The sequence below is a fragment of the Nannobrachium achirus genome, assembly GCF_963921795.1.
Source record: "Nannobrachium achirus genome assembly, chromosome: 4".
NCBI lineage: Eukaryota > Metazoa > Chordata > Actinopteri > Myctophiformes > Myctophidae > Nannobrachium > Nannobrachium achirus.
This window is the reverse complement of record NC_137813.1, coordinates 10,493,550-10,519,746: the sequence shown is the minus strand read 5'-3', so window position 1 is coordinate 10,519,746 and position 26,197 is coordinate 10,493,550. Positions and strand designations below refer to the sequence as shown.

At 40.6% G+C, this 26,197-nt stretch overlaps 1 protein-coding gene across 1 annotated transcript; it reads left to right on the top strand.

Annotated features, from left to right (window-relative positions):
- Positions 1–1,617: 1,617 nt before the first annotated feature.
- Positions 1,618–25,657, top strand: LOC308282632 (uncharacterized protein; the record flags this gene model as incomplete). The annotated part of the gene is made up of 3 exons (XM_080723017.1): positions 1,618–3,243; positions 13,037–13,216; positions 24,008–25,657. 3 exons carry the CDS (start codon positions 1,618–1,620, stop codon positions 25,655–25,657), a joined length of 3,456 nt encoding a protein of 1,151 aa, XP_080579143.1.
- Between the last annotated feature and the right edge of the window lie 540 nt (positions 25,658–26,197).

Here is a 26,197-nt window from a genome sequence, read left to right as displayed (position 1 = left end):
AAAATCGGCCACTTCCGCCCGCCATGTTCGTTGCTATCTTTCTTGTGAGACTCTTGGATAAAAGGAAGCGATGACCGGAGAACAGCAATGACAGTTCGCTGGTTATAGACACGATGGATTGGTCAATGCAAGTGTACTCTATTACAAGTCAAAGTTCAGTAGGCCTATTCAAAATTTACATGAGTAAAAGTATATAAGTATTGGTAATGGTATCAAAATGTACTTAAAGTATCAACAGTAAAAGTAGGCCTACTCATTGTGCAGAATGTCCCTTTCAAGTTATCAAAACATCTTTTGAAAATAGCATGGATCTAACATTGTGAGCTTGTAGATCGGCTATTTTCAAATGGTCAAAATATATGTATATGCTGAAGTGGTTAATGATGTTTTGTAATAATAATCAAAATCTACAAAGTATAGTAGGCCTAGCATTACTAACTAAAGTTTTGAAATAAATGCAGGGGAGTAAAAGTAGGCCTACAATATTTGGATCAGTGATGTAGTGGAGAAGAAGAAAAAATATTCGCAAAGTACATGCAACTCAAAAGTGTACTTAAGTACAGTACTTAAGTAAATACTTAATTACTTTACACCACATAGCGTGCCTACAGACAGTTATTGGGCCACTGCCAAGACCACTTGCAATTTGACTCGGCCATTACTCTGTCAATTTTCATCAAAAAATTAAAATTTAAACGTGTCCATATTCACTGGAATGTCTGCTCTCATTTGCTGGTGCTCATTATTGTCTCCCAATAAAAAGATATCACGCTAAAATCGCGACTTCGGCTGTCCATGCATGAGTGCAGAAAGAGCACAAGCAGATCAGAACAGCCATCACATTCATCCATTGCTTTGGAAATAAAGATCGGTTTATAATAATATAACATTCCCTATAAACAGTAAAATGTGTGTGATCGTTATGTTGATCAAATATGGTTTTATTGAAATGCAATCAAAGCCTAGAGCAATTGAAGTAAAAGTATCGTTGCTTGCTCAACAAGTAGAACTAGTACAGACTGATCTTGATGCATCCAAGACCTAGCAATGTATATGGCTGCCAAAGAGGGCGGAGTTAAGCCCAGAATCTTATGGTGATGTCATAACCGACAGCCTCTATACATTTAGGGCTAAATCTATGTGTTTATATTAATATTATTGACCACTTCTTTCTGTCTGTGGCAAAAATAAAATATTTATGAAAATGTCCATCATAAGATGCCATAGTGATGACCCCTGTATCATGTGTGTTTTGTTCCTTGTGTGATTCACAATAGCATGCACTGTGGGTGGGGGGCCTGTCCCAAATAGCCTGCACTAGGGCCTGTCGTACCTGTGAAATGCCTGGTTGGAAGTTGGAAGTATCAGTGCTTCTCTCAAAACATATCTATAAATCCACAAATTACACGTTACTGCGAGCTAGTTCAGGCTACAGTATACACTCGAGAGGCTCAGCTCTGTGTGGGTGATGTACATGGGACGACGGGTACAACGGGTATTGCATAGCTAAAGGGGAATGAGCCTTGCATATGGTACATTATACTTACGTTTGTTTGTATATAAGATCATTATAATTGAAAAACATTTCATGTTTTCACTTGTTTTCAGTGTATCGAAATGGCATCCGCCAGCAGCCTCCTGTCTGAAGAGCAGTTCCTGTGTTCCATCTGTCTGGATGTGTTCACTGATCCAATCACCACTCCATGTGGACACAACTACTGCAAAACCTGCATCACACAGCACTGGGACAGCAATGATGTGTGTAAGTGTCCACTATGTCAAGAAACCTTCTATAGGAGACCAAAATGCTCTGTTAATAAAGTTCTCTCTGAGATGGCTGATCAGTTCAGACAATCAATGGAGCTGAAACAAATGTCCAGCACAAACCAAGAACCTGCTAAACCAGATGAAGTCTCCTGTGACGTCTGTACTGAGACCAAACTGAAGGCTCTGAAGTCCTGCCTGGCGTGTCTGGCCTCCTACTGTGAGACTCACCTGGAGCCTCACCTGAGAGCCACAGCGTTAAAACGGCACAAACTAATCGACCCTGTGAAGAACCTGGATGACGTTATGTGTAAGAAACATGACAGACCTCTGGAGCTGTTCTGTAAGACTGACCACATGTGTGTTTGTCAGTTCTGCACTCAGTCAGACCACAAGTCACATCACATTGTATCCCTGAAAGAGGAATACGAAGTAAAGAAGGCTGAACTGGGAAAGACAGATGCTGAAGTTCAGAAGATGATGGTGGAAAGAAAAATTAAGATTCAGGAGGTTAAACACTCAGTAGAGCTCAGCAAGAAAGATGCAGACAGAGAGATAGCAGACAGTGTGAAGGTCTTCACCACTCTAGCGAGCTGTCTTGAGAGAAGCCAGGCTGAGGTCATTGATGTGATTGAAGAGAAGCAGAAAACAACAGAGAAACAGGCTGAATGTTTCATTAAAGAGCTGCAACAGGAAATCACTCAGTTAGAAAAGAAAAGCTCTGAGCTGAAGCAGCTCTCACTCACTAAAGACCACCTCCGCCTCCTCAAGAACTATATGTCCATCAAGACCCCTCCACCCACCAAGGACTGGAGGAAGGTCAATGTCCATCAGCCTTCATATGTGGGCACTGTGAGGACAGCTGTGGCTCAGCTGGAGAAGACAATCAGTAAAGAGATGAAGAAGCTGTGGGATGTGTTGAGGCAGCTCCAGCAATATGCAGTGGATGTAACTCTGGACCCTGATACAGCATACTGCAAACTCATCCTGTCTGATGATGGAAAACAAGTGATACATGGAGACGTAAAGAAGAATCTCCCAGAAAACACTAAGAGATTCTCTTCATGTCCCTGTGTCTTAGGAAAACAAAGCTTCTCCTCAGGAAGGTTTTACTATGAGGTTCAGGTTAAAGGGAAGACTGCCTGGGATCTAGGAGTGGCCAGAGAGTCCATTAAGAGAAATGGACAAATCATATCAAACCCTGACAATGGTTACTGGTCTATCGTGTTGAGGAATGGAAATGAGTACAAGGCTCATGCTATCAGCACCGTCCTCCTCCCTGTAAGAGAGGAGGTCCAGAAAGTGGGAGTGTTTGTGGATTATGAGGAGGGTCTGGTCTCCTTTTATGATGTGGAGGCCAGAGTTCATCTCTACTCTTTCACTGACTGTACATTCACTGAGAAACTCTATCCATACTTCAGTCCCTGTAATAATAATGGTGGTAAAAACTCTTCCCCTCTGATCATCTCTCCTGCCAATCACTCAGATTAGACTAATCCTGAACTTTACATGAAACTTTATTTGCATTCAAGACAACAAATGTGTTCATCAGAGTTTTGGTGTTACTGTCTCTTCAATCAAGTCATTTAACTGGTGTCCGTAATGATGTATTAGATCTATTATATTGAAAAGCAACAACTTAATAAACACAAAAACGTAATTTTACATCTGAAGTACAGCCAAAAAAATACTAATTATGGTGAATAGAGTTCTCCTTTGAAGCAAGGGTTTATCTTAACACATAATTACCTGTCTGAGAGAGTGTTGAAATGTCTACATTTCTACTTTGGTACAATAACTTGGTTGTATATTTTATTTCATGGCATTATAGTTCAAGTTCAGTTAAACACTTTAGTCATTAATGTTCTGTATAGAAATAATGTGTGTCAGGAACAACTATATTGTATTTTCATTGTCTTACACTTTAATGTAATTACTCTATACCAATTAACTAGACACAATAATACAATGATTTTGATGTTAATGATTGACTATCTTATGTAGCTGATTGTGATCCTTCAAAATAAATCAGCACTTTGTGTGCACTCCTTGATTTTGACTCCCTTTGAAGTGAAATAATAATACAAAAATGAATACTAATAAAACCATCGCACAACTATAAACACATCGAGGGAAAAACAATCAATGATTAAAGTATGATAACAGAGGAAAAATAACAAATACTATCTATTCTTCTCATGGGAAACGAATATAATAAGAAAACTCAAATATATAAATGTAAATATGAATTAACATTTTTATTCTACACTTGTCAAACTGCACACAGTGTGAAAGAGAGGGTTAACTTTTGACGTGGTTGAATCTAAACATGTGCTGAATGAGGATCAATCAATCAAAGGTGAAACAGTCTCACACAGATTGACAGCAGAGATCATATTCTCTACAATAACCTATCAACAGGATTCTCCTCATTAATAGAAAAGACCTCAGCACATAGACATACTGTATGAATTCAGGATTGACAAGGGTTTTGTTTGTGTTTTCCATTTAGCCTTAATGTCTGACTGTACCACATGCTGTTTACATTTCTGACTAATACAGTATTCAATCAATCCATACATCTCAGTACACAAGACATGGTCACATTTTGATGCCATCTGGAAGGGACTGGAGCCAGTCCCTGGACCTGAGAAAACTTTAGGCTATACTGTCATCTGGGGTATGTTAAGCAAGACATCCCAATAAAAATCTGGTTAAAGATATTAGACTCTGTCTTTGAACCCATCTCCCTCTATGGTTGTGATATCTGGGTCCCCTTGCCAACCAATATCTTGAGAAATAGGACAAACACCAAACCGGGACTCTGCACGCAAAAAAACGTACCCTGTATATAACATGTATAACAACGCAATGTGACATAGCATTGTTTACACAGTGCCGTACCCTGTCACCTTCCCCATTTTCAACAGTTTTTATTTTATTTTATTATATTCTGACACTTGCTTTGGCAATGTAAACGTAGGGTTTCATGCCCATAAGGCTCCTTTGAGTTGAATTGCAATTACAGTTGTTGCAATTGCAGATGGTTTAACATGCATACCTGAGCGGCTCGTTCCTGTGCTGAGAGTTAGGGGGCGTCTGTGTTTAGAAACAGCTTTTGGGACAATTGATTAAGCCTTTGTAGAGATCTTGTACAGGAGAGAGATGGCTCTTTAAGGTTGTGTTTGTGCAGGGAGGAAGTCCCAGGATCAGCCAAATCAAATCAAATCAAAGATCTATCCTTTATTCCTTTCACCAAGTAAATCCCAAGATAGTGTGAATCCTTCCACAGCCTTACTCAATCCCTGCCATGTAAATTAAAGTAAACAAGACACGCAAAAAGTTCTTCTTGACTCGCTAATAGTCAGATGACCGCAAGTAACCCCAAGTTACACCAAATTTCGTAGCCTGTCGTAAACTGTAGAATGACTACGCAACCACCACAGGCTGGCAACACATTTCTGGTCGGTCACATTTTTCCGTGTAAAAATGCGGGCCATGATGCGTGCATGCATGCCTCTTCAGGCTCCTTCTATGACAGAGAGAGAAGAGCTCATTCAGGAAACAGCGCAAATGTGTCAGATAGATTTATTTTGCCTTTGTGGCAACAGAAAAAACAGGGAATTATAGGTCTTAAATACCTAATTAACGCCGCTATTTTTTGGGAAATGTAACTGGTAACGATCCTACTAAATTGCAGAAGTAACTTGTTAAGTTACTCCCTACCACCAAACCTAACAGCGCTACGTAACGTTGTTAGTTATAGCGCCGTTACACCCAACACTGCTTATAAGTGGGTGCTGGCATCTGAAATAAATCTTGCACGCGACCTATGTTCAGTGGTGCTAGATCCCACAAGAGGATGTTGCTGGGGTAGCGAATCGTCTCTCTGAGAAAAGCCATTTTAGTATAACTTTTGCGAATGGCTTGTGACAATTGGGTCTAATATTTAGATCAGTGACCATGGAGCTAAAGAATGATTCAGAAGCTGTGTTCCTGTTCACTCTCCCATTGGATATACTCCAAACTGCTCCCCGTCTCCCAAAAAGACGTCCGCCCACGTCACACAGATGCAGGAAGTAAACCGGGAGTTTTTCTATTTCCGTCTTGGTGTCCACACTCCACAGAGTTCTTCTTTCAGTTCTGTGTGGAAACATGGGCAGCCTTTTCAACAGTTCCCCTTTGAACAGTTTCACAGCACATCAGGGGCTTGTTATCTGTAATGGAAAAGCCAGCCCACTAATCTACTGGACAGCTGCCATATCAGCCCATCATTAATAATCTCCCATACCTATATCAGAACCACTGGCCTTTCCGACAGCCACGAATGAGTGAGACATTACCTGCCTAGCACTCTCTCTCTCTCTCTCTCTCTCTCTCTCTCTCTCTCTCTCTCTCTCTCTCTCTCTCTCTCTCTCTCTCTCTCTCTCTTAGCAAAAACTGTACATTTCTGACAAACCACAAATCATCTGACCAGTGTGACCAATGTGTAGCCTAGCTACCGCTCAAGAAACTTGGTCAAGTTCTGTCTACATTTTAAAGGTTATGTGAGTCCTTATTGCATAATTGTTTGCAGCAAAACACTGTTTTCCTAAAGGGGTAATGTCACCTAAAGGGGCTGAGGGGCAGATTACACTGTGACATGAGCTTCTCTGAAAACGGTCTGAAACAGTCTGAAGCTCATGTCACAGTGTAATCTGCCCCTCACCCCCAACAACAGCTGTCCAGTACAGTAAGTAGTCATACAGTCAGGCTATACAGACAATTAATTTGATTGGCTTATAATTGCGCATCCCCACAATGACATAATAAAAATATTAACTTGTTTTTTAAGATGATTCTTAAAGTGACAGTAACCCTTTAGATGACAGCCCCCCTTTAATATACCTTGCCTTTATTATTGATATTAACAATAGTAAAGGCCTGACACATTTTGCTAGTTTTCTTCTAATTCAATTATGTATGTATTTATTCTATGTTTGCATTGTTTGAATTAGCAGTATTAATTAACCCTTGCATTGTGTTAGAAACCTGCTGACGCTTTTGGTGTTAGCAAAAAAAGCTGACAAATAGCCGATCTACAAGCTCACAAAATGTTGTTGCAGCGTGACACATTGTGAGCTGGTACATTTATGAAATTCTGTTTCTTTTATTTTTTTGGATATCCAGATTATTTGACTTGTTTTATTATGAAAAATCATATTTTTCAATCTTTTGAAATCATGATTACAGGGACAAAGGGATATTTACTCATAATGACACAAAACAATGGGTATGTGACCCACAAATGGGCCCTCTGATATAAATCCTGTGACATTTAGCAGCTTACAGGGCAAACAACATGACTATGCTATAAAACTATATATTAGTTACAGAGGCCTTGATCGGAAACAAAGTTGATGATAACAGATTGGAGAAAAAAAAAGAAAAAATAATCAATGTTTAAACTTTAAAGTGCTACTCAAGTATGATCTCAGAGGAAAATTAACATCTCTTCAGCTATTCTCGCTTAATATTTGAACATTTGAAAGAAAAGTAGACTATAAAGGTAAAATTTGGTATGAATTCATGTTTTTAGTCTGCACATTATCAACTTGCATAAGTGTGAAAGAGTCCAGGGAAGGGTTAACTTTTGGCACAGCAGCGCTAATGACGTCTTGAATGTGCCGTATGTACAGTATATGAGAAGTGAAAGGCTTACACAGAGTGACAGCAGAGATCATATTCTCTAACCTTCTATCAACAACATTCTCCTCATTAACAGAGAAGACTTAAGCACAGACAGGTGAGTACAGTATTGATACGGTTTTCAGTACACAGTACATAACAAAAATACCTGAAATTACACAGTATTTCTGTGAGACAGATTCTAAGTCTAAGAGAAATAACTAAATACATTTACTACTAAGTACTGTACTGTCATTTCAAAGCACTTGAACTTGATGTGAATATATACTGTAGGCCTATATATATATCATACTTCATGTTATGGCAGAATCGCCCTCATAGGCAGAATACAAGTGTGGTGTGGCCGTGCCCTAAAGGCAAATATTGCACTTTTTTAAACTACAAATACAGTCATTGAAAACTTTACTGGCAGCGGTGGAAAAAGTTAAAGTGATCCCTGAATATTAAGCCATGTAGGCTTTGATATGTTATAATAACCCTCTTTAACCAAAATATACTATTTAAAACACTTGCTATATATTCCTTTGAGAGAAAAAAAGTTATATCTTCAACCCATGGGGGGAGCCATTGCACTGTTCGTCGCATGCAGTGATGACGTAGGCAATGCATTTTGGCTGGACGGGCCCATTTAAAATGGCGGTGTAAACAAGTTTTAGATGTTGAATTAAACACTTACAGGCACAGCAAAACATCCTACTTGATATGAACAGAACAGAAAAGCACCACACTACTAACTACAGTTAATCTGAGCTTCAAGACAATGTTTTAAATATTGTAAAGAGAACGTTGTTTTGACGTTCCATATTAACCCTATGGGCCCGACCAGCCAAAATGCATTGTCTACGTCATCACTGCATGCAACGAACAGTGCAATGGCTCCCCCCATGGGTTGAAGATATAACTTTTTTTCTCTCAAAGGAACATATTGCAAGTGTTTTAAATAGTATCTTTTGGTTAAAGAGGGTTATTATAACATATCAAGGCCTACATGGCTTAATATTCAGGGATCACTTTAAAGTAGCAATACGGCAATGTAGAAACACTCTGTTACAAGTAAAAGGAATTGAACGTTTACTTGAGTAAAAGTACAAATACGTACAAGTACGGTATAAAAGAAGTGCCAAAAGTATAAAGTAGTCATTATGCAGAAGGTCCCATTTCACAACTTTTTAAAAAGGTATAAAATGAAAATGTTTAGAAAATAGCAGATCTACAATCTCAAGTGTGTATATTGACTATTTTCAAATGGCTGAAATGGCTCAAGTGGTTACTGTATGTTTTGTAATAATAATCAAAATCTACAAAGTAATTAGTAACTTAAAAATTCAAATAATGAGTAATGAAAATTGGAACTACTCCAACTACTCATTACAAAACATGCATTAACCAACCTATAACTAACCTTTTTTATCCCTTTGAAGGTCGCACCAAGAAGAAAACTGTCAAAACATTATTTCTTAGCATTTTCTATTCCCTTTAGGCAATTTTCGTTTTACAATACACCCCCAGTTATTAAAATATAAGCCTCTACCAAACGGTAGAGATGTACGTTAATGTTATGGCGCATTTAATAGGGTAACATTTTTAACTGATAGCTATCAAAATGAAACTTCTCCAGTTGATTACTTACATTAACTCATTGGCCGCCATTTTAACATTGACTGTTTGGCTCCCCTGCCATTTTGTTTAATGAAAAAATTGATATATTTTTTTTATATTGACATTTTTCCTAAATTCTGTATTCTGTATTTTGTGTCATACAGGACCTGAATTGAAACAGGACCACCTCTAGTCTCACCAAAAAATAAAACAAATAAATAAAAAGCTTTTTTTTCTATAGTTGCAGCCATCTCAAAATAGCCATTTTTGACCAAAATCCAGCTATAATTGAAACAACTGGAAATATTGACCTTTTTGTGATCGATCGCTTTTCAAGTGGATAACTCACTTGATATTTGTCTTTATGGCTTCAGGCATTATCAGATAAGTGTACTAATGTAATTATGTAATAGGATTTCTTTTTTTTTTATTTTCTGTTTAGAAAAATGCAGAGAAACATATTTTTATTGGCTATGTCTGACCATACACTCAGCAATTTCACATATATACTACTGTATATTGCAGTATTTATGTGAGCATTTATGTGAGCCCCCACTTGGGGGCGCTTTCTCTCTGTCTCTATGTGTCTGTTTTCGGTCTCGGATGGGTTTTGATCTGTACAGGTGCACACACACAAATAGACATCAAAGGGGGCATGAGTCTTTTTTCTAACATGTCCTAGAATGTGAAAATAGCAGATCTACATGCTCTACAAGCTCAACACATCGCTCTGTGACACATTGAGAGCTTGTAGAGCTTGTAGATCTGCTATTTTCACATTCTAGGACATGTTAGAAAAATGTCTCCCCCTGCCCCTAAAAAAATCCTCTGCACTGCCCTGCTAAACAGCTCCTCTGCGTCTTTGCTCGTTAGTAATCAACACTAGTTGATCTCTTGCTTTTTTGGAGGAGCGTGGTGGGGGAGCGTGGGAGTTTTGGTGGTGGTCCACGACCACCACCCTTGAGAAGTGTTGGCTGGAGACCAGGCAGGGTAGTGAGAGGACGGACCCCCTTTCAGGGACCACTTCACTTGTCTCTGAATCAACTGGATCGCGTCGTGTGAACTTTATGTAATCGGGCAGTTTTATTGATTGATTTTGTAAGAGTTGATTATCGTGTTCCCACTGCTCTGCTGAGCGAAGCGTTGAGCCCGCGGACCCCCCAGGGACCCCCTTTTGCAAAGGACCGCCTGTTGACAATGGCCTGCTTGGCTGCTTGTGGACCATTACAAAACAATATATTATAGCCTGGATATATGGATTATACAGTAACCTGTGGATACTAATCAACCATCATCATTCTCAGGTATGTTTTAGAAGCATTTATATGGCGAATTGGCGATAATTTTTTTGTGTCTTGAGAGAGAGAGAGAGAGAGAGACAGATCTCTGAATCAGAGACTCTGATAGCACTATTTCTTTATGGGACTGTGTGCTGATTAGGACAGGGGGACCACTGAAACAGACAGTGGTCGTGGACCACCAGCCAGCTAAGAGATGTGCACACACACACACACACACACACACACACACACACACACACACACACACACACACACACACACACACACAGCTGTTTTTTTCTTCTCTTTTTTTTCGGCTGCCAGCCTTTTGAGCTCAAATGCGTCTTTTGCCAATTAACTGTGGTTGGGGAGATTTATACATTTGTATTGCAATTTGTACATTATTACAGTCTTTTTTTCAAACACACTTACTTTGATGTGTGATATTTTAGGTTCCCTTTAAGATAAAAGGCTCAGAATTTGTCACGAGCAAGGGGAGAATGTAATTAAACATTACATTATATAAAAGCTAATTCTCGGGACTATCGGGCCTGGCGGGGAGCGACATTGGGATTTTCTCGGGACTATCGGGGGAGGCGGGGAATGAGTTAAAACAAATATTTTCTGAAATTATATTTTTAAATATGCAAATTAGGCATTATAGGCACAAAAATGACCAATTTGCATGTATTTTAGGGACATATCTGAAGATTGGCTAACAGCAAATTCAAAACTATTGTTTAATTTTCTTGATATATTAGTGACAAAACAAATGACAGATGATGAACTTTAGAGAATATGTTGAACTTTGATAATTAGGGTTGAATAGGTGAACAGGTGTACTGTGTATGTTGATTAGACACTACTCTTTTACCACTAACAGACATCTCAACCATTTGGTAGAGCATATTTTTTAAACAAGAATAAAATCTTACTTATAGAACTATTTTAGCATATATTATAATGAAGAAAAAAAAACATTCAATGTATCATAATAGCAATAAGGAATTACTAGAAGTTGTAATTAATCATAGTAAATAGTATGTTTTTAATACTTTAGTTTTACTTCCACTACCTTTACCATCAACTGACATATCTACCGTTTGGTAGTGCATCTTTTCAAAAAATATTTGACCATTATTAGATTTATTTTTATTGCATTGTGTTATGCAGAAATATGGACTTAAAATGTGCTCTACCATTTGGTTGAGAGAACCATCAAAGGGATTATACTTGGAATATCTGCTATTTTTGAATAGTAATGCGATGTGTTGTGAGTGTTGTTTTTTAAAAGCATGGAGCATGTTTTATCATGTGTGTTCAGATGTCAATATTTCAAGTCCGCTGCAAAACCTTTGCATGTCTGTGGGACATTTATTATTATTTTCTTTTTTCTTCATTATGCACAATGTAATCTTTTAAGAATCAGTTTGAATGATTTTGATCACTTGTGAAGTGTAAGGATGACATGCTCTAGGAGGCCTTGCATATAGTTGTAACACTGCATTCAATAAAATCCTGTGGTGCACTTCATTAATCTCATGTAGATTTATGTTTCTATTCTATATTCTATTCTATTCTATTCTATTCTATTCTATTCTATTCTACTTTGAAGTACGCATGCGCCGATATCTCTCGCCTTGAATATTATTCCCCTCAGGGGAATCGAACCCAAACCGTGGGTTTGTTGCATCCGTGCTCTACTGACTGAGCTAATGAACGGATGAAGTGACTCCTTTTTTGTGCATTTATCTATGACGTGGATAGTGGGGTAGATGTTGATAGTGAGGGACTGAATATTTACTATTCTGTCCATAACGGCACATAACTCGGTAACGCGGCTGAGTGGGATTGGGCGCCGTTCCCACCGCTCGCCGCGGCAACTCGGCTCGCTAGCGCTCGCCTCGGTGGCGACTCACGGGGGTCATCGGCGCCCAATACCGCGCCGCTCCGTCGGGGTCTGTGGCGTGGGGCGTTACACCGGGGAACAGAGCATACTTGGCATCTTGGCATCTGGTTCGAGGCTGGGCTTCACCTCAGGTTTTATTTTTGCGCTCCTCTGAGGTTGACCACTAGATGTCGTCATTTTACTACTAATATCTCTGCATTGGTGAGTTAATGGATACTGGATATCCAAGTATCCTGGATACTTTCTGCATTGAAGAGTCTGAAAGCACGTGAATATTTCGCATTAAGTGCGTTGATATCATTAGAAGCAGGTGTTACTGGAAACCACAGCTATTGAAGCTACCGTGTCAAACACAAACTAGAAAGATGCAATTGTAAATTGCAAGTGTGGTTGGTAAACATTAACTTTGTCAGTATAAAGAGCATTATAATTGAACATTTCATGTTTTCACTTTTATTTTCAGAGTGTAGAAATGGCGTCCGCCAGCAGCTTCCTGTCTGAAGAGCAGTTCCTGTGTCCCATCTGTCTGGATGTGTTCACTGATCCAATCACCACTCCATGTGGACACAACTACTGCAAAACCTGCATCACACAGCACTGGGACAACACTGATGAGTGTAAGTGTCCACTATGTCAAGAAACCTTCAATATGAGACCAAAATGCTCTGTTAATAAAGTCCTCTCTGAGATGGCTGATCAGTTCATGAAGACAAAGGAGCTACAAAAATCCTCCAACATAAGCCAAGAACCTGCTAAACCAGATGAAGTCTCATGTGATTTCTGTATTGAGACCAAGGTCAAAGCTCTGAAGTCCTGTCTGGTGTGTCTGGCGTCCTACTGTGAGACTCACCTGGAGCCTCACCTGAGAGCCACAGCGTTAAAACGACACAAACTAATCGACCCTGTGAAGAACCGGGAAGACATTATGTGTAAGACACATGACAGACCTCTGGTGCTGTTCTGTAAGACTGACCACGTGTGTGTTTGTCAGTTCTGCACTCAGTCATACCACAAGTCACATCACATTGTATCTCTGAAAGAGGAATATGATAGAAAGATGAATAAACTGGGAAAGACAGAGGCTAGAGTTCAGAAGATGATACAAGAGAGGCAAGTGAAGATTCAGGAGGTTAAACACACAGTAGCGCTCAGCAAGGAAGATGCAGACAGAGAGATAGCAGACAGTGTGCAGGTCTTCACTGCTCTAGCGAGCTGTATTGAGAGAAGCCAGGCTGAGGTCATTGATGTGATTGAAGAGAAGCAGAAAACAACAGAGAAACAGGCTGAAGGTTTCATTGAAGAGCTGCAACAGGAAATCACTCAGTTGGAGAAAAGAAGCTCTGAGCTGAAGCAGCTTTCACTCACTGAAGACCACCTCCACCTCCTCCAGAACTTCACATCCACCAAGACCTCTATACCCACCAAGGGCTGGACAAAGATCAATGTCCATCAATCTTCATATGTGGGCACTGTGAGGACAGCTGTGGCCCAGTTGGAGAAGACACTCAGTCAAGAGATGGAGAAGCTGCGTGATGCTGAGCTGAGTAGCGTCCAGCAATATGCAGCGGATGTAACTCTGGACCCTGATACAGCAAATCCCAGCCTCATCCTGTCTGATGATGGAAAACAAGTCAGTTGTGGAAAGCCAGGAAAGGTAAAGAAGGATCTCCCAAACAACACAAGGAGATTCACTCATTGTGCTAGTGTCTTAGGAAAACAAAGCTTCTCCTCAGGGAGGTTTTACTATGAGGTTCAGGTTAAAGGGAAGACTGACTGGGATGTAGGACTGGCCAGAGAGTCCATCAACAGGAAGGGAAACATTGCACTGGGCCCCAACAATGGTTACTGGACTATATGGCTGAGGAATGGAAATGAGTACAAGGCTTGTGCTCACCCTGCTCTCCTCCTCCCTGTAAGAGAGGAGGTCCAGAAAGTTGGAGTGTTTGTGGATTATGAGGAGGGTCTGGTATCCTTTTATGATGTGGAGGCCAGAGTTCATCTCTACTCTTTCACTGGCTGCACCTTCACTGAGAAACTCTACCCATACTTCAGTCCCTTTCTTAACCATGGTGGTAAAAACTCTGCTCCTCTGATCATCTCTCCTGTCAATCATACAGACTAGACTAATCCTCAGCTTTGAATGAAAAGGGTTAATTTGCATCCAAAACAACAACTGTGTACATGAAAGGTCTACTGTCACTTCAAATCAAATACTTTAACAGTTATGTTACCAAATTATTAAACAGATCGATTGCAACATAAATTAAATACTAATTAATGTATTTAGCTTAAAACATATGACGTGTCTGTGAGACTGTTGAAAGGTCTATATTTCTACTTAATTGTATGTTTTATTTCATGGCATTTAAGATTAAAGGTGTATTCAGTGATAATGAAAGTGATAATGAAAGTGGCCGGGGGTCATCTTGTCCCTTACTGGCCTTACAGCATGGAAATGTTTAGTTGTTTTATAGATTTTTTACACCATTATAATGTTCTCGTTTTGATCATTAGACCCAATCACTGAATATCGGTAGGCCTACGTCTCCAGCTTCAGGATATGTATGATACTGATTTACTACAAGACTGTGGCATTTTATGAGTTCAGTAGTTTACAATCTAGGAATTTAGCAGACGTTCTTAATTCAGAGCGACTGTGGTTCTCAAAACCTTTATTTTGACCATCATAACTAAACATCATAACTTAACTACGGCCATACTCTACCCTGATTGGTTGAGGACTGGCTGGCCACCTCTGAAAACCGAATCTAGCTATGCTCGTGACACGGGCCATGGTGGAAGTCCTTATATGGTCAGCACACATTCTAGTGAGGAGAATGAATGGAAAATGTACCAATTATATTTTTATTTGAATGAAATACAATCACTGAATATACCTTTAAGTTCAATTCAACACTTTTGTTCACTGTACAGAAATAATGTCTGTCAGAAAGAACAACAATATTTTATTTTCAGTGTCTTCTTCTTTAATGTAATTACTATCTAACAGTTAATTGAACACAGAAAATGCTTTTTGATGGTCAAGATTTATTCTTTCATGCAGTTGATTATAAATTATAGGAAAATGTGATCTTTCAAAAATAAATCAGCAGTTGTAATTATTGTGCAACTGTGTGTGTGTGTGTGTGTGTGTGTGTGTGTGTGTGTGTGTGTGTGTGTGTGTGTGTGTGTGTGTGTGTGTGTGTGTGTGTGTGTGTGTGTGTGTGTGTGTGTGTGTGTGTGTGTGTGTGTGTGTGCACTCCCTGATGACTCGCTTTTAAGTGATAAAGTAATACTAATAAAACTTTAAAGAATGAAAGAAATAATTTATTTTTGATATTTTCTTAAAATTGATTATTTAAAAGTTGCTGCATTGAAATTTAGAACAATAAATAAATATGCAAATAAATAAATCAGAACTTTAAATAGCAGATCTACAAGCTTACAACGCATCACACCGTGCCGCATTTTCACTATATTTTAAATGGCTGAAGTGGTTAATTCATAATATATGTGTTGTATTTTTTGGTCCCAAGAGTCCCTTACTAGAAAGGTTTTCATGAGAAGAATATTAATGTCTTGTAGAGAATGAAAGACATGGGGTTACAAAAACAACTGGGAGTGCCATTTCCCCCAAAGCAGCTGGACAGCACGAGTTTCAGGCTGTGCGCGCAACGCACATACTGTTATTACTGTATGAACCCATGGCATGTTAACAAGCAACGCGGTTTATCAACCATAATTAAATACTGCTCACAGAAAGGCACAAAACACAGACAGATAGCCTACAGTATGCACTGCTCGATTCACAACACAGACAGACTATTGTGAGAGAATCCTGGACCAGAGAACACTTTAGGCTATGCTGACATCTGCTGTCATATATCTGTTTTAGCAACTTGTCTATCATGAGTATCTCTAACTTTAGGGGTAAATTGATGTCATTTAAACTTGATATATATTATTATGATATTTTTCATGATACCACCGTCACCGTGCCATTGTTGTGTCTCTTACTCTTACCCCTAGACATATAGGGTAGGCTATAGTTGATTACACTCCTTAACCTTAACAAATGACACAACCTGCCTGGTGAAACAGGTCTTCAACAACTCCTAATGTGTAGGCTACACTTCAGAATCAAGCCCAATACGAAGACATCATGGCAACACTGGTTGCTAAATTCCCACCAGAAGACTTCCTCCTCTACCAACTGGCCCAATTTCTGTTGTGTTATCGTTTCTTATGAGTTATTTGCTTTGATAGTATTATGTTGAGAAGGAGTTAAGTTGCTTTAGAGCTGGTTGAGTCTTTTGATTATTGTTTATGTTAAGGAGGTAATATATTGTAGTTTATTTTTGGTAGGTAAGCGATAATCTATGTATACATTTTGATTTAGCTCTCTTTTAATTGTTGCTTCATTAATCCTCAATTTTCACCAAGTTCTTATTTATGAAACCAACTTTATGTTACTCACCCTAATCACTGTAGTTACTATTTTGTAAATAAATAACCTTGTTTGTTTGGCTACTTGGGAGTTGGGGGAGGCGAGAACGTATTAATGTTGTGTCTCAGGCAACCCCAGACCTGGGCATAGCAACTGGTAAACATGGGCTCCCCACCAAAAAACAATAAAAAAATAAATAAAAAAGCTTTTCTATTCTTCTCATTGGAAGAAAAGAAAATTAAGGCAAATACACACATCCTTTATTTGGTATGAATACGTTCTTTAATTCTGCACTTGACAACTTGCATGCAGCGTGAAAGAGTCCAGGGAAGGGTTAACTTTTGACACGGTGCAACAGAATGTTGACTTGAATCTAAACGATGTGCTGAATGAGAATCAAAGGTGCAACGTTCCCACACAGAGTGACAGCAGAGATCATATTCTCTACAATAACCTGCTATCAACAGGGTTCTCCTCGTTAGCAGAGAAGACTTCAGCACAAAGACAGCAGGTGAGTACAGTTTTGATAAGGTTAATATTCTGTTATCCTTTTAGCCTTAATCACCACGCAACGTGTTGTGAGCATTGTTTTTTAAAAGGAGTATGTTTTATCAAGTGTGTACAAGGGTCATCAAACATGTCTGTTGCAAGACTTGTCCATGTCCGGGCCAATTTTATTACTAATCTTAGAATTTGTTATCATGATTTTGGTGACAGGCAAGTGTCTCGATGACATATAGGACAGAGGTTCTCAAACATTTTTGTCTCAAGTCAGCCCTGTAAATAACTTCTTCATCCACGGCACCCCTGAATTACACTGTTAAAATACCTTACATTTATGTCAAATATGCAAATCATTCCCCTTAAGATACATTATACAACAGGTAGTCGGGCTCTCAATGGAAAACAGGCTCTCCAACCGTGCATATAACGAGCACTACTGCACTGTCTCTCATCAAGTAAAGAAATCAGCTGCGTTGGTCACGAAAGACAGCAAGCGCTCCTCTCTCCCCACACTATACTAGGCGGCTGGCTAGCGGTTTTCATGTGACTTTCAGGGACACAGTAGCTAAATGTGGCATTAAAAAATTACAAATTCCTTTCTAATATCTTAATTACAATGAAATAAAGTTGACGTGTTTTTTTTAAGGACAACAGTTGTATAATCGCAATATTACACTCGAGGGTCTGCATTAACACGGTTATCCTGCAATCCAGCCCTTCCTACGGAACTCGCCTGTCGGCTCGTTCCTGCGAAAAGGCTGTCGTGCAGGATAACCGCGTTAATGCACACCCTCTCGTGTAATATTGCTTAAGTATGACATACTGAGTATGTCATTAGGAAAACTTGAGAGAATATCTGTTTCCATAGTAGGACAAATGGAAAATAACCTTTATACTTGGCATTCTTCCACTTAAAGCCCATGCAGCATCCCTATTCTGGGGTGAAAATTCACCAAAAAGAGCTGATCACAATGCATCACGCATTGTGAGCTTGTAGATCTGCTATTTTTGGTGAAGAAACGTGGTGTACTGTCGGCTGAAAAAGAAGGCACCAAGTACAGGGCAACTGAGGTCCGTTTTACCAAGTATAAAGGCCGGTTCTCTCTAAAACCAAACTTTTTTTTTCGTCGGAGAGTTCCAACTTTCCGACGTGCTTTTCAGACATTCCGAGTGACGTCATTTTGTGGGTGACCTTTCCGACAAGTTCAGTTTCGGAGAGAGAATGGACAGGCCTTATGTGGTTAAACTGAAGTCATATACATTTTAAATATTATCAAAGTATCCTGAGGCACCCCTGGACTGGCGTCACAGCACCCTAGGGTGCCACGGCACCCACTTTGAGAAACCCTGCTCTATAGGAGCCCTTCCATCAAACTAGTTGTAACACTGCATTCCTTATAGAATCCTGTGGTGCCCTTCATTAATCATGATCTCTCATCATGTTTTGACTCTCAAGTGTATTTGTACGCAGGCATTTCTTACATAACATGATTTTATCTTTGGTGGGACGGTATTTTAATGGCGTCATTTGCACGTCAACCTACTCTACAGGATTTAGCAGGTCACACACAATGGACTGCTGACATGCATCCAGGCTCATTACTATGTTAATTCACACTACAGTAGCTAGTGACACTCGGCAGCTTTGGTAAAAGATTGTTTTTGATCGATGCATGTGTGTGTGCGTGCGCTCTGACAACCAATAGGACAGGAGTGCACACCAACAGTGAGAAGGTGCTGACCACAGGAAGATACACTTTTCTTTGTTGCAAAGAAAGGAGGTCGCACAGCTTGAGGCCACAATGCAATACACTTTTTTATTTTAATTTACCAACTTTTCGGTCTTCTTCAGGGTATCACAGGATATGTGCACGAGCTCCTGAACAATGGGCGTATGCCATGGTATTGGGCGTGTTATGGGCGTATGCCATGGTACTGCGTGCTATGAGCAGTGCAACACTGATAACACCTACGCATGGTCTAAGACTTCCTCATCAAGATAGAATACCTGTTCACCTTACTGGAAACCACAACTATTTGAAGCTGCCGTGACAAACAAAAACTAGTTTAACTTGATCTCCTGTCCTCAAGTAACACTGTCCTCTGAAAAGCCAGCAATCATTTTAATAACCATATGACATAGCATGTGCATATGTGCCCACTCACACCTCTGCAACTAAGAGGCCCTTTTGCTCATATAATGTGCAATGGAAACACTGACTATAGTGGTATAGACCCAATTATTGAAATCCCAAACACAGGATAGACTTGGACCATGATGCCACATTTAATGCCAGTCTCAGGGCTGCCACCTGCCAGTATTCACCTCTTGGCCCTTCTCCAGTATGGCACCATGGAGTTTCTTTGTGTGCTACTTCATTAAATATCTGTTCACTTGCACCCTAGTATAGGCTGCTGCAGGTGTAATACAGGTAGCAAGAACAATAAGTGGCCAAGTCTATGCAAACAAGCCCTAAAGCACCCTGTAGGTTTTACCACTTTACATCAGCTATTTGTACTTAACAGATCTACAAGCTCACAATAGACCACAATGTGATGCGTTGTGAGCTTGTAGATGCCATTTTGAACATTGAATATATTAAATATCTTGATTTTTTTTGTTAAACATTTTAACACCACAAATCTTGAATGAGGGTCCCTGCTAGGCACACAATATTTTCAGATCAGGTTCTGCGGACAAATTCATATTAATCTGGGAGTCTAACATTAATCAAGACCAAACTAGAATAAGTGCTCTTCCGTGCACAGGTCTCCACCAGCCACGCGTCCTGGTGGTGCTATAATAGGCCAATGTAAAAAGGGTGGCATGTGTTCTTTACCAATCTTAGACCTTTCATGGCGCCACCATGAGGCTGATTTGAACATTTTGTAGTGTAATTTCTTCCTTGGCCTTTTGCGATTGTGCGTGCACAATTTCATTACAATTGCACGCTGTGTTTGATTTGAGGCATTTTGTTCGAAACGGATCAATCCTGCAAAGTTTGGAGGCCAATCTTAGCCTATCAGGATTGAATATTTAATATGGGACAGATCTGTCTTGATCATATGACTGTAGAGATACTGTGTACTGATTTGTGTTAATTTTGGGTAAAATCTGAAGGAGTAATATCCAAAAATGTGTCTTACATAAGTCGGCCTCCTGGTGGCGCTATAAAAGGCTGATGTGAAAAATACAAGGAAAGGGTTTTTCCTTGGCCTATAGGGATTGCGCTTACAAAGTTTGAAACTGATCGGTGGAGTTATAGGTAAAACCACAAATAGTTATAGTGCCACCATGAGGCTGATTTCAAAAATTTGAAGTGGCATTTTTTCCTCGGCCTAGTGGGAACGTGTGTGCGCGATTTCATGTTAATTGCACTCTGCATTTGTGATTTGAGGCATTTTGTCTTATCTTACAAACTTTGAAAGCCAATATCAGCCAATCAGGATGGAATATGGACAATCAGACAGATCTGTGTCGATCACATGACTGTAGAGACACTGTCTACCGATTTGCGTGATTTTTGGACAAAATCTGTAGGAGTAGTGTACAGTAATGTGTTTTGAAAACATAGGCCTCATAGTGGCGCTAGAACAGGGCCATTTGAAAAATGTGGGGCAGAGGTTCTGAATTGGCATCCAGGGAGTGCGCTTACAAAGTGTGAAACTGATCGGTGGAGTTATTGCGACCGTAGGTCGCACTTACTACAGAAAGCTCCACCAGGTGTCCGTGCGTCAGTCAGTCAGTCCGTCCGTCCGTCCGTCACACGTCAGACGTCACACTTTTGCCCTGCTCATATCTCCGCAACCGTTGCCCCGATCCATGCCAGATTTTGCACACACACTCCTTACCTGCCAAACTACAACCTCCAAGGACCCCCGGAGTTCCAGGGACCCCCAGGTCCCTGGGGGACCCCCAGGTGTAAAAAAAATACCAAATGTGCAAAAATGACCAAATGACCACCCCCACGGGGCTGCTCACGGGGAATTCCCGGGGACCACCCACTCCTGCTACTCCAGAACGGATGCAAAAGTGGTGGCGCCCCCAGTGGAGGACCCCCTCCACTGCAGCTCACATAAAATGCCCTAACTCGGCCTAGGAGCGTCCGGGAGAGCCGGGGCCGGTACCTATTCGTCCGCCAAGGCAACGCGGAGACCCCACCCCTCATTTCTCACATGGCCCTCTTCTAGCGAGACCTACGGTCGCTTATCTCCCGATTAGGGAGTCTTACTGGTAGGTAAAACCACGAATCGACCTGTTATAGCGCCACCATGAGGCTGATTTCAAAAATTTTAAGTGGCATTTCTTCCTCGGCCTAGTGGGAACGTGTGTGCGCGATTTCATGTTAATTGCACTCTGCATTTGTGATTTGAGGCATTTTGTCCAAAATGGACCAATCTTACAAACTTTGAAAGCCAATATCAGCCAATCAGGATGGAATATGGACAATCAGACAGATCCGTGTCGATCACATGACTGTAGAGACACTGTCTACCGATTTGCGTGATTTTTGGTCAAAATCTGTAGGAGTAGTGTACAGAAATGTGTTTTGCAAACATCGGCCTCAAGGTGGCGCTAGAATAGGGCCATTTGAAAATGTGGGGCAGAGGTTCGGCATTGGCATCCAGGGAGTGTGTGTGCTCATTTTGGCAGCGACCGGGACAACGGCGCCGGAGAATAGCTGTACACAAACTCGGAGGACGGACGCACGCACGCACGCACGCACGCACGGACAGACGGACGGACGGACGGACGGACAGGGGCGAAAACATACTCTCCCCCTGCCTTCGGCTGGTGGAGACAATAAGCAAACAAACCCTATCAATACCACCAATATTTACAGTCACTTATAATAAGCAGACATGGCAACACTGTAAACAGGAAACCCCTTGATACAACGGCAAGCAAACAAACACATTTGAAAAAGGGAAACAAAAAATAAAATCAAAGCTGATCTACAAGCTCACATAATTTGTGAGCTTGTAGATCAGCTTGTCTAGCATATTGGCACATAAGCAGTATACATTTAGGGCTAGAGTGTGTTTACTTTATATTAATTCACTTTATATTAATTATTGACCACTTTGTTCTGTCAGTGGCAAAAATAAAATATTTATGAAAATGTCCATAAGATGCCATAATGATGACCCCTGTATCATGTGTGTTTTGTTCACTTGTGCAATCCGTGTGTGCTTCACAATAGCATGCACTGTGGATGGGGGGCCTGTCCAAAATAGATGGGGGGCCTGTCGCACATGTGAAATGCCTGGTTTGTCAGTGCTCTCAAAACATATCTATAAATCCACAAATGATACGTTACTGTGAGCTAGTTCAGGCTATACACCGGTAAAGCTCAACTCTGTGTGGGTGATGTACATGTGACGACGGGCAATGGCGTAACATGCCCCCGCCAGGCCCCAGTGTGAAAGTTTGACCAAGGCTCCTCCCCCGACTCGCGACTGGTGACACATTTCAATGATCCAACTAACAGCCAAAAACACATCTACAACAGCATAGGCGATTCTAGCCTCTTCTATCAGGGGGTGCAAGACAGACCGAGTACTTCTATTACCTCATGCACGCGCGTGCCAGCGTGCATGCAGGGAAAAAAATAGTTTTTTAGCGGTTTTGTCCTGTTGTTTTAACGGGTTTCTGCGGTTTCTTTTTTACCCAAATGTAACCCAAAAAAGTGCAAAACAGGTGCTTCTTTTTCTAGACACCATGAGCAAATTTATTTACTTATATTTTGCAGGCAGAGGCAGCACAAGACATATAAAGCCAAACATCAAGTTAATCATCAAGCAATCAAGCAATCATCCTTATTACACAATGAACTGCAGCCTCCGGTTTTTGGCACTTGCATACTGATCAATTATTTGCTGCAGTTTAATTTTGTGTTCTTTCTCAATCTGTAAAATGCCTATATGGTGTTAATCTCACAGACCACCCATAGTGCCTGCCGAGTCTGCCAAGTTAGCAACAGAAATACTTGCCCCTCCTCTCTTTTTGCGCACATTTTACAAACCACGATCACTGTTTTATTTAATAATTATAAAATAAAGTTACATTACAAAAAAAAGTAAAAAGAAAAAAAAATGGACGCCTGGTGGTCAGGGGGTGCAAGTGCACCCAAGGACACCCCTTAAAATCGCCTATGTACAACAGCACACAAAGTAGGCTACATTAATGAGGCCTGCAATGCATGAATATGCATCCAGTGCCAGTACTAGATATGTTCTGTAGGAAACTGTAGCCAGCATATTACTTAACTCACCTGCTAAAGTAAGGTGGATGACCAAAGAGAAGTCTTGTGTTTATATATTCCATTGATTTATGCCCAAGCGTGGTGTTGTTAGTTTTGAGTGGAGGAAGCCAACTAGCCAAGTCAAGTTGTCAAGGGGCCCTGCCAATAGAACTCTGACTGTTTCCTCTTTGAACGGTGGGCATTTCAAAACAAGGGTCTTTTTTATTGGATTCAATCAACAATACACTTTTAATTTGAAATTGTAGTCTACTCCTACTGGAAATAGAAGCAGCAGCCACCGAGCTACTTCAATATGTTCTCAACTGCCTTTGCATATCTGCCGCCCATTGTTTTTTCTTCTACTTCCTTCATTAATGGGCCCCCTGCGTGTCTAGGCCCCGGTGCAGCGCACTGGCTGCACATACCATATTTACGCCTGTGACGACGGGTACAATGGGTATTGCATAGCTAAAGGGGAATGAGCCTTGCATATGGTACATTATACTTTAAGTTTGTTTGTATATAAGAGCATTATAATTGAAAAACATTTCATGTTTTCACTCATTTTCAGTGTGCAGAAATGGCATCCACCAGCAGCCTCCTGTCTGAAGAGCAGTTCCTGTGTTCCATCTGTCTGGATGTGTTCACTGATCCAATCACCACTCCATGTGGACACAACTACTGCAAAACCTGCATCACACAGCACTGGGACAGCAATGATGTGTGTAAGTGTCCACTATGTCAAGAAACCTTCTATAGGAGACCAAAATGCTCTGTTAATAAAGTTCTCTCTGAGATGGCTGATCAGTTCAGACAGTCAATGGAGCTGAAACAAATGTCCAGCACAAACCAAGAACCTGCTAAACCAGATGAAGTCTCCTGTGACGTCTGTACTGAGACCAAACTGAAGGCTCTGAAGTCCTGTCTGGTGTGTCAGGCCTCCTACTGTGAGACTCACCTGGAGCCTCACATGAAAGCCACAGCGTTAAAACGACACAAACTGATCAACCCTGTGAAGAACCTGGAAGACGTTATGTGTAAGACACATGACAGACCTCTGGAGTTGTTCTGTAAGACTGACCACGTGTGTGTTTGTCAGTTCTGCACTCAGTTAGACCACAAGTCACATCGCATTGTATCTCTGAAAGAGGAATACAAAGGAAAGAAGGCTGAACTGGGAAAGACAGAGGCTGGAGTTCAGAAGATGATCAGGGAGAGAAAACTGAAGATTCAGGAGGTCAAACACACAGTAGAGCTCAGCAAGGAAGAGGCAGACAAAGAGATTGCACACAGTGTGAAGGTCTTTACCATTCTGGCAAGCTGTATTGAGAGAAGCCAGGCTGAGGTCATTGATGTGATTGAAGATAAGCAGAAAACAGCAGAGAAACAGGCCGAAGGCTTCATCAAAGATCTGCAACAAGAAATTACTCAGTTAGAGAAGAGAAGCTCTGAGCTGAAGAAGCTCTCAAACACTGAAGACCACCTCCACCTCCTCCAGAACTACAAATTCATCAAGACCCCTCCACCCACCAAGGACTGGACGAAGGTCAATGTCCTCCAGCCTTCATATGTGGGCACTGTGAGAACAGCTGTGGCTCAGCTGGAGAAGACACTCAGTCAAGAGATGGAGAAGCTGTGTGATGCTGAGCTGAGGAGGATCCAGCAATATGCAGTGGATGTGACTCTGGACCCTGATACAACACACTGCGAACTCATCCTGTCTGAGGATGGAAAACAAGTGAGTCATGGAGACAGAATCAAAATGCTCCCAAACAACAAAGAAAGATTCTCTAAAAGTGTAGCTGTCTTAGGAAAACAAAGCTTCTCCTCAGGCAGGTTTTACTATGAGGTTCAGGTTAAAGGGAAGACTGGCTGGGATTTAGGAGTGGCCAGGGAGTCCATCAACAGGAAAGGACAAATCACAGCATCCCCCAACAGTGGTTACTGGTCTATTATGTTGAGGAATAAAAATGAGTACATTGCTCATGCTTCCCCTGCTGTCCTCCTCCCTATAAGAGCGGAGGTCCAGAAAGTGGGAGTGTTTGTGGATTATGAGGAGGGTCTGGTCTCCTTTTATGATGTGGAGGCCAGAGTTCATCTCTACTCTTTCACTGGCTGCACCTTCACTGAGAAACTCTATCCATTCTTCAGTCCATCTCTTAATGCTGCTGGTAAAAATGTTGTTCCTCTGATCATCTCTCCTGTCAATCATTCAGATTAGACTAATCCTGAACTTTACATGAAACAGGTTGTTTGCATTCAAGACAACAAATGTGTTCATCACATTTTTGGTTTTACTGTCTCTTCAATCAAGTCATTTAACTGGTGTCCGTAATGATGTATTATAGATCTATTATATTGAAACACAACTTAATTTTACATCTGAAGTACAGCCAAATATGAATTATGGTACCTTTGAAGCAACGGTTTATCTTAAAACATATTACCTGTCTGAGAGACTGTTGAAGTGTCTATATTTATCTATCCATACCATCTACAGTGGGTACAAGAACTTGGTTGTATATTTTATTTCATGGCATTATAATTCAAGTTAACACTTTCGTTCATTAATGTTCTGTACAGAAACAATGTCTGTCAGAAACAACAATATTGTACTATTTTCAGTGTCTTATACTTTAATAACAAATAATTAGTCACAAGAATGCAATGATTTTGATGTTAATGATTGACTATTTTATGTAGCTGATTGTGATCGTTCAAAATAAATCAGCAGTTGTAATTAAATACCTGTGTGTGCACT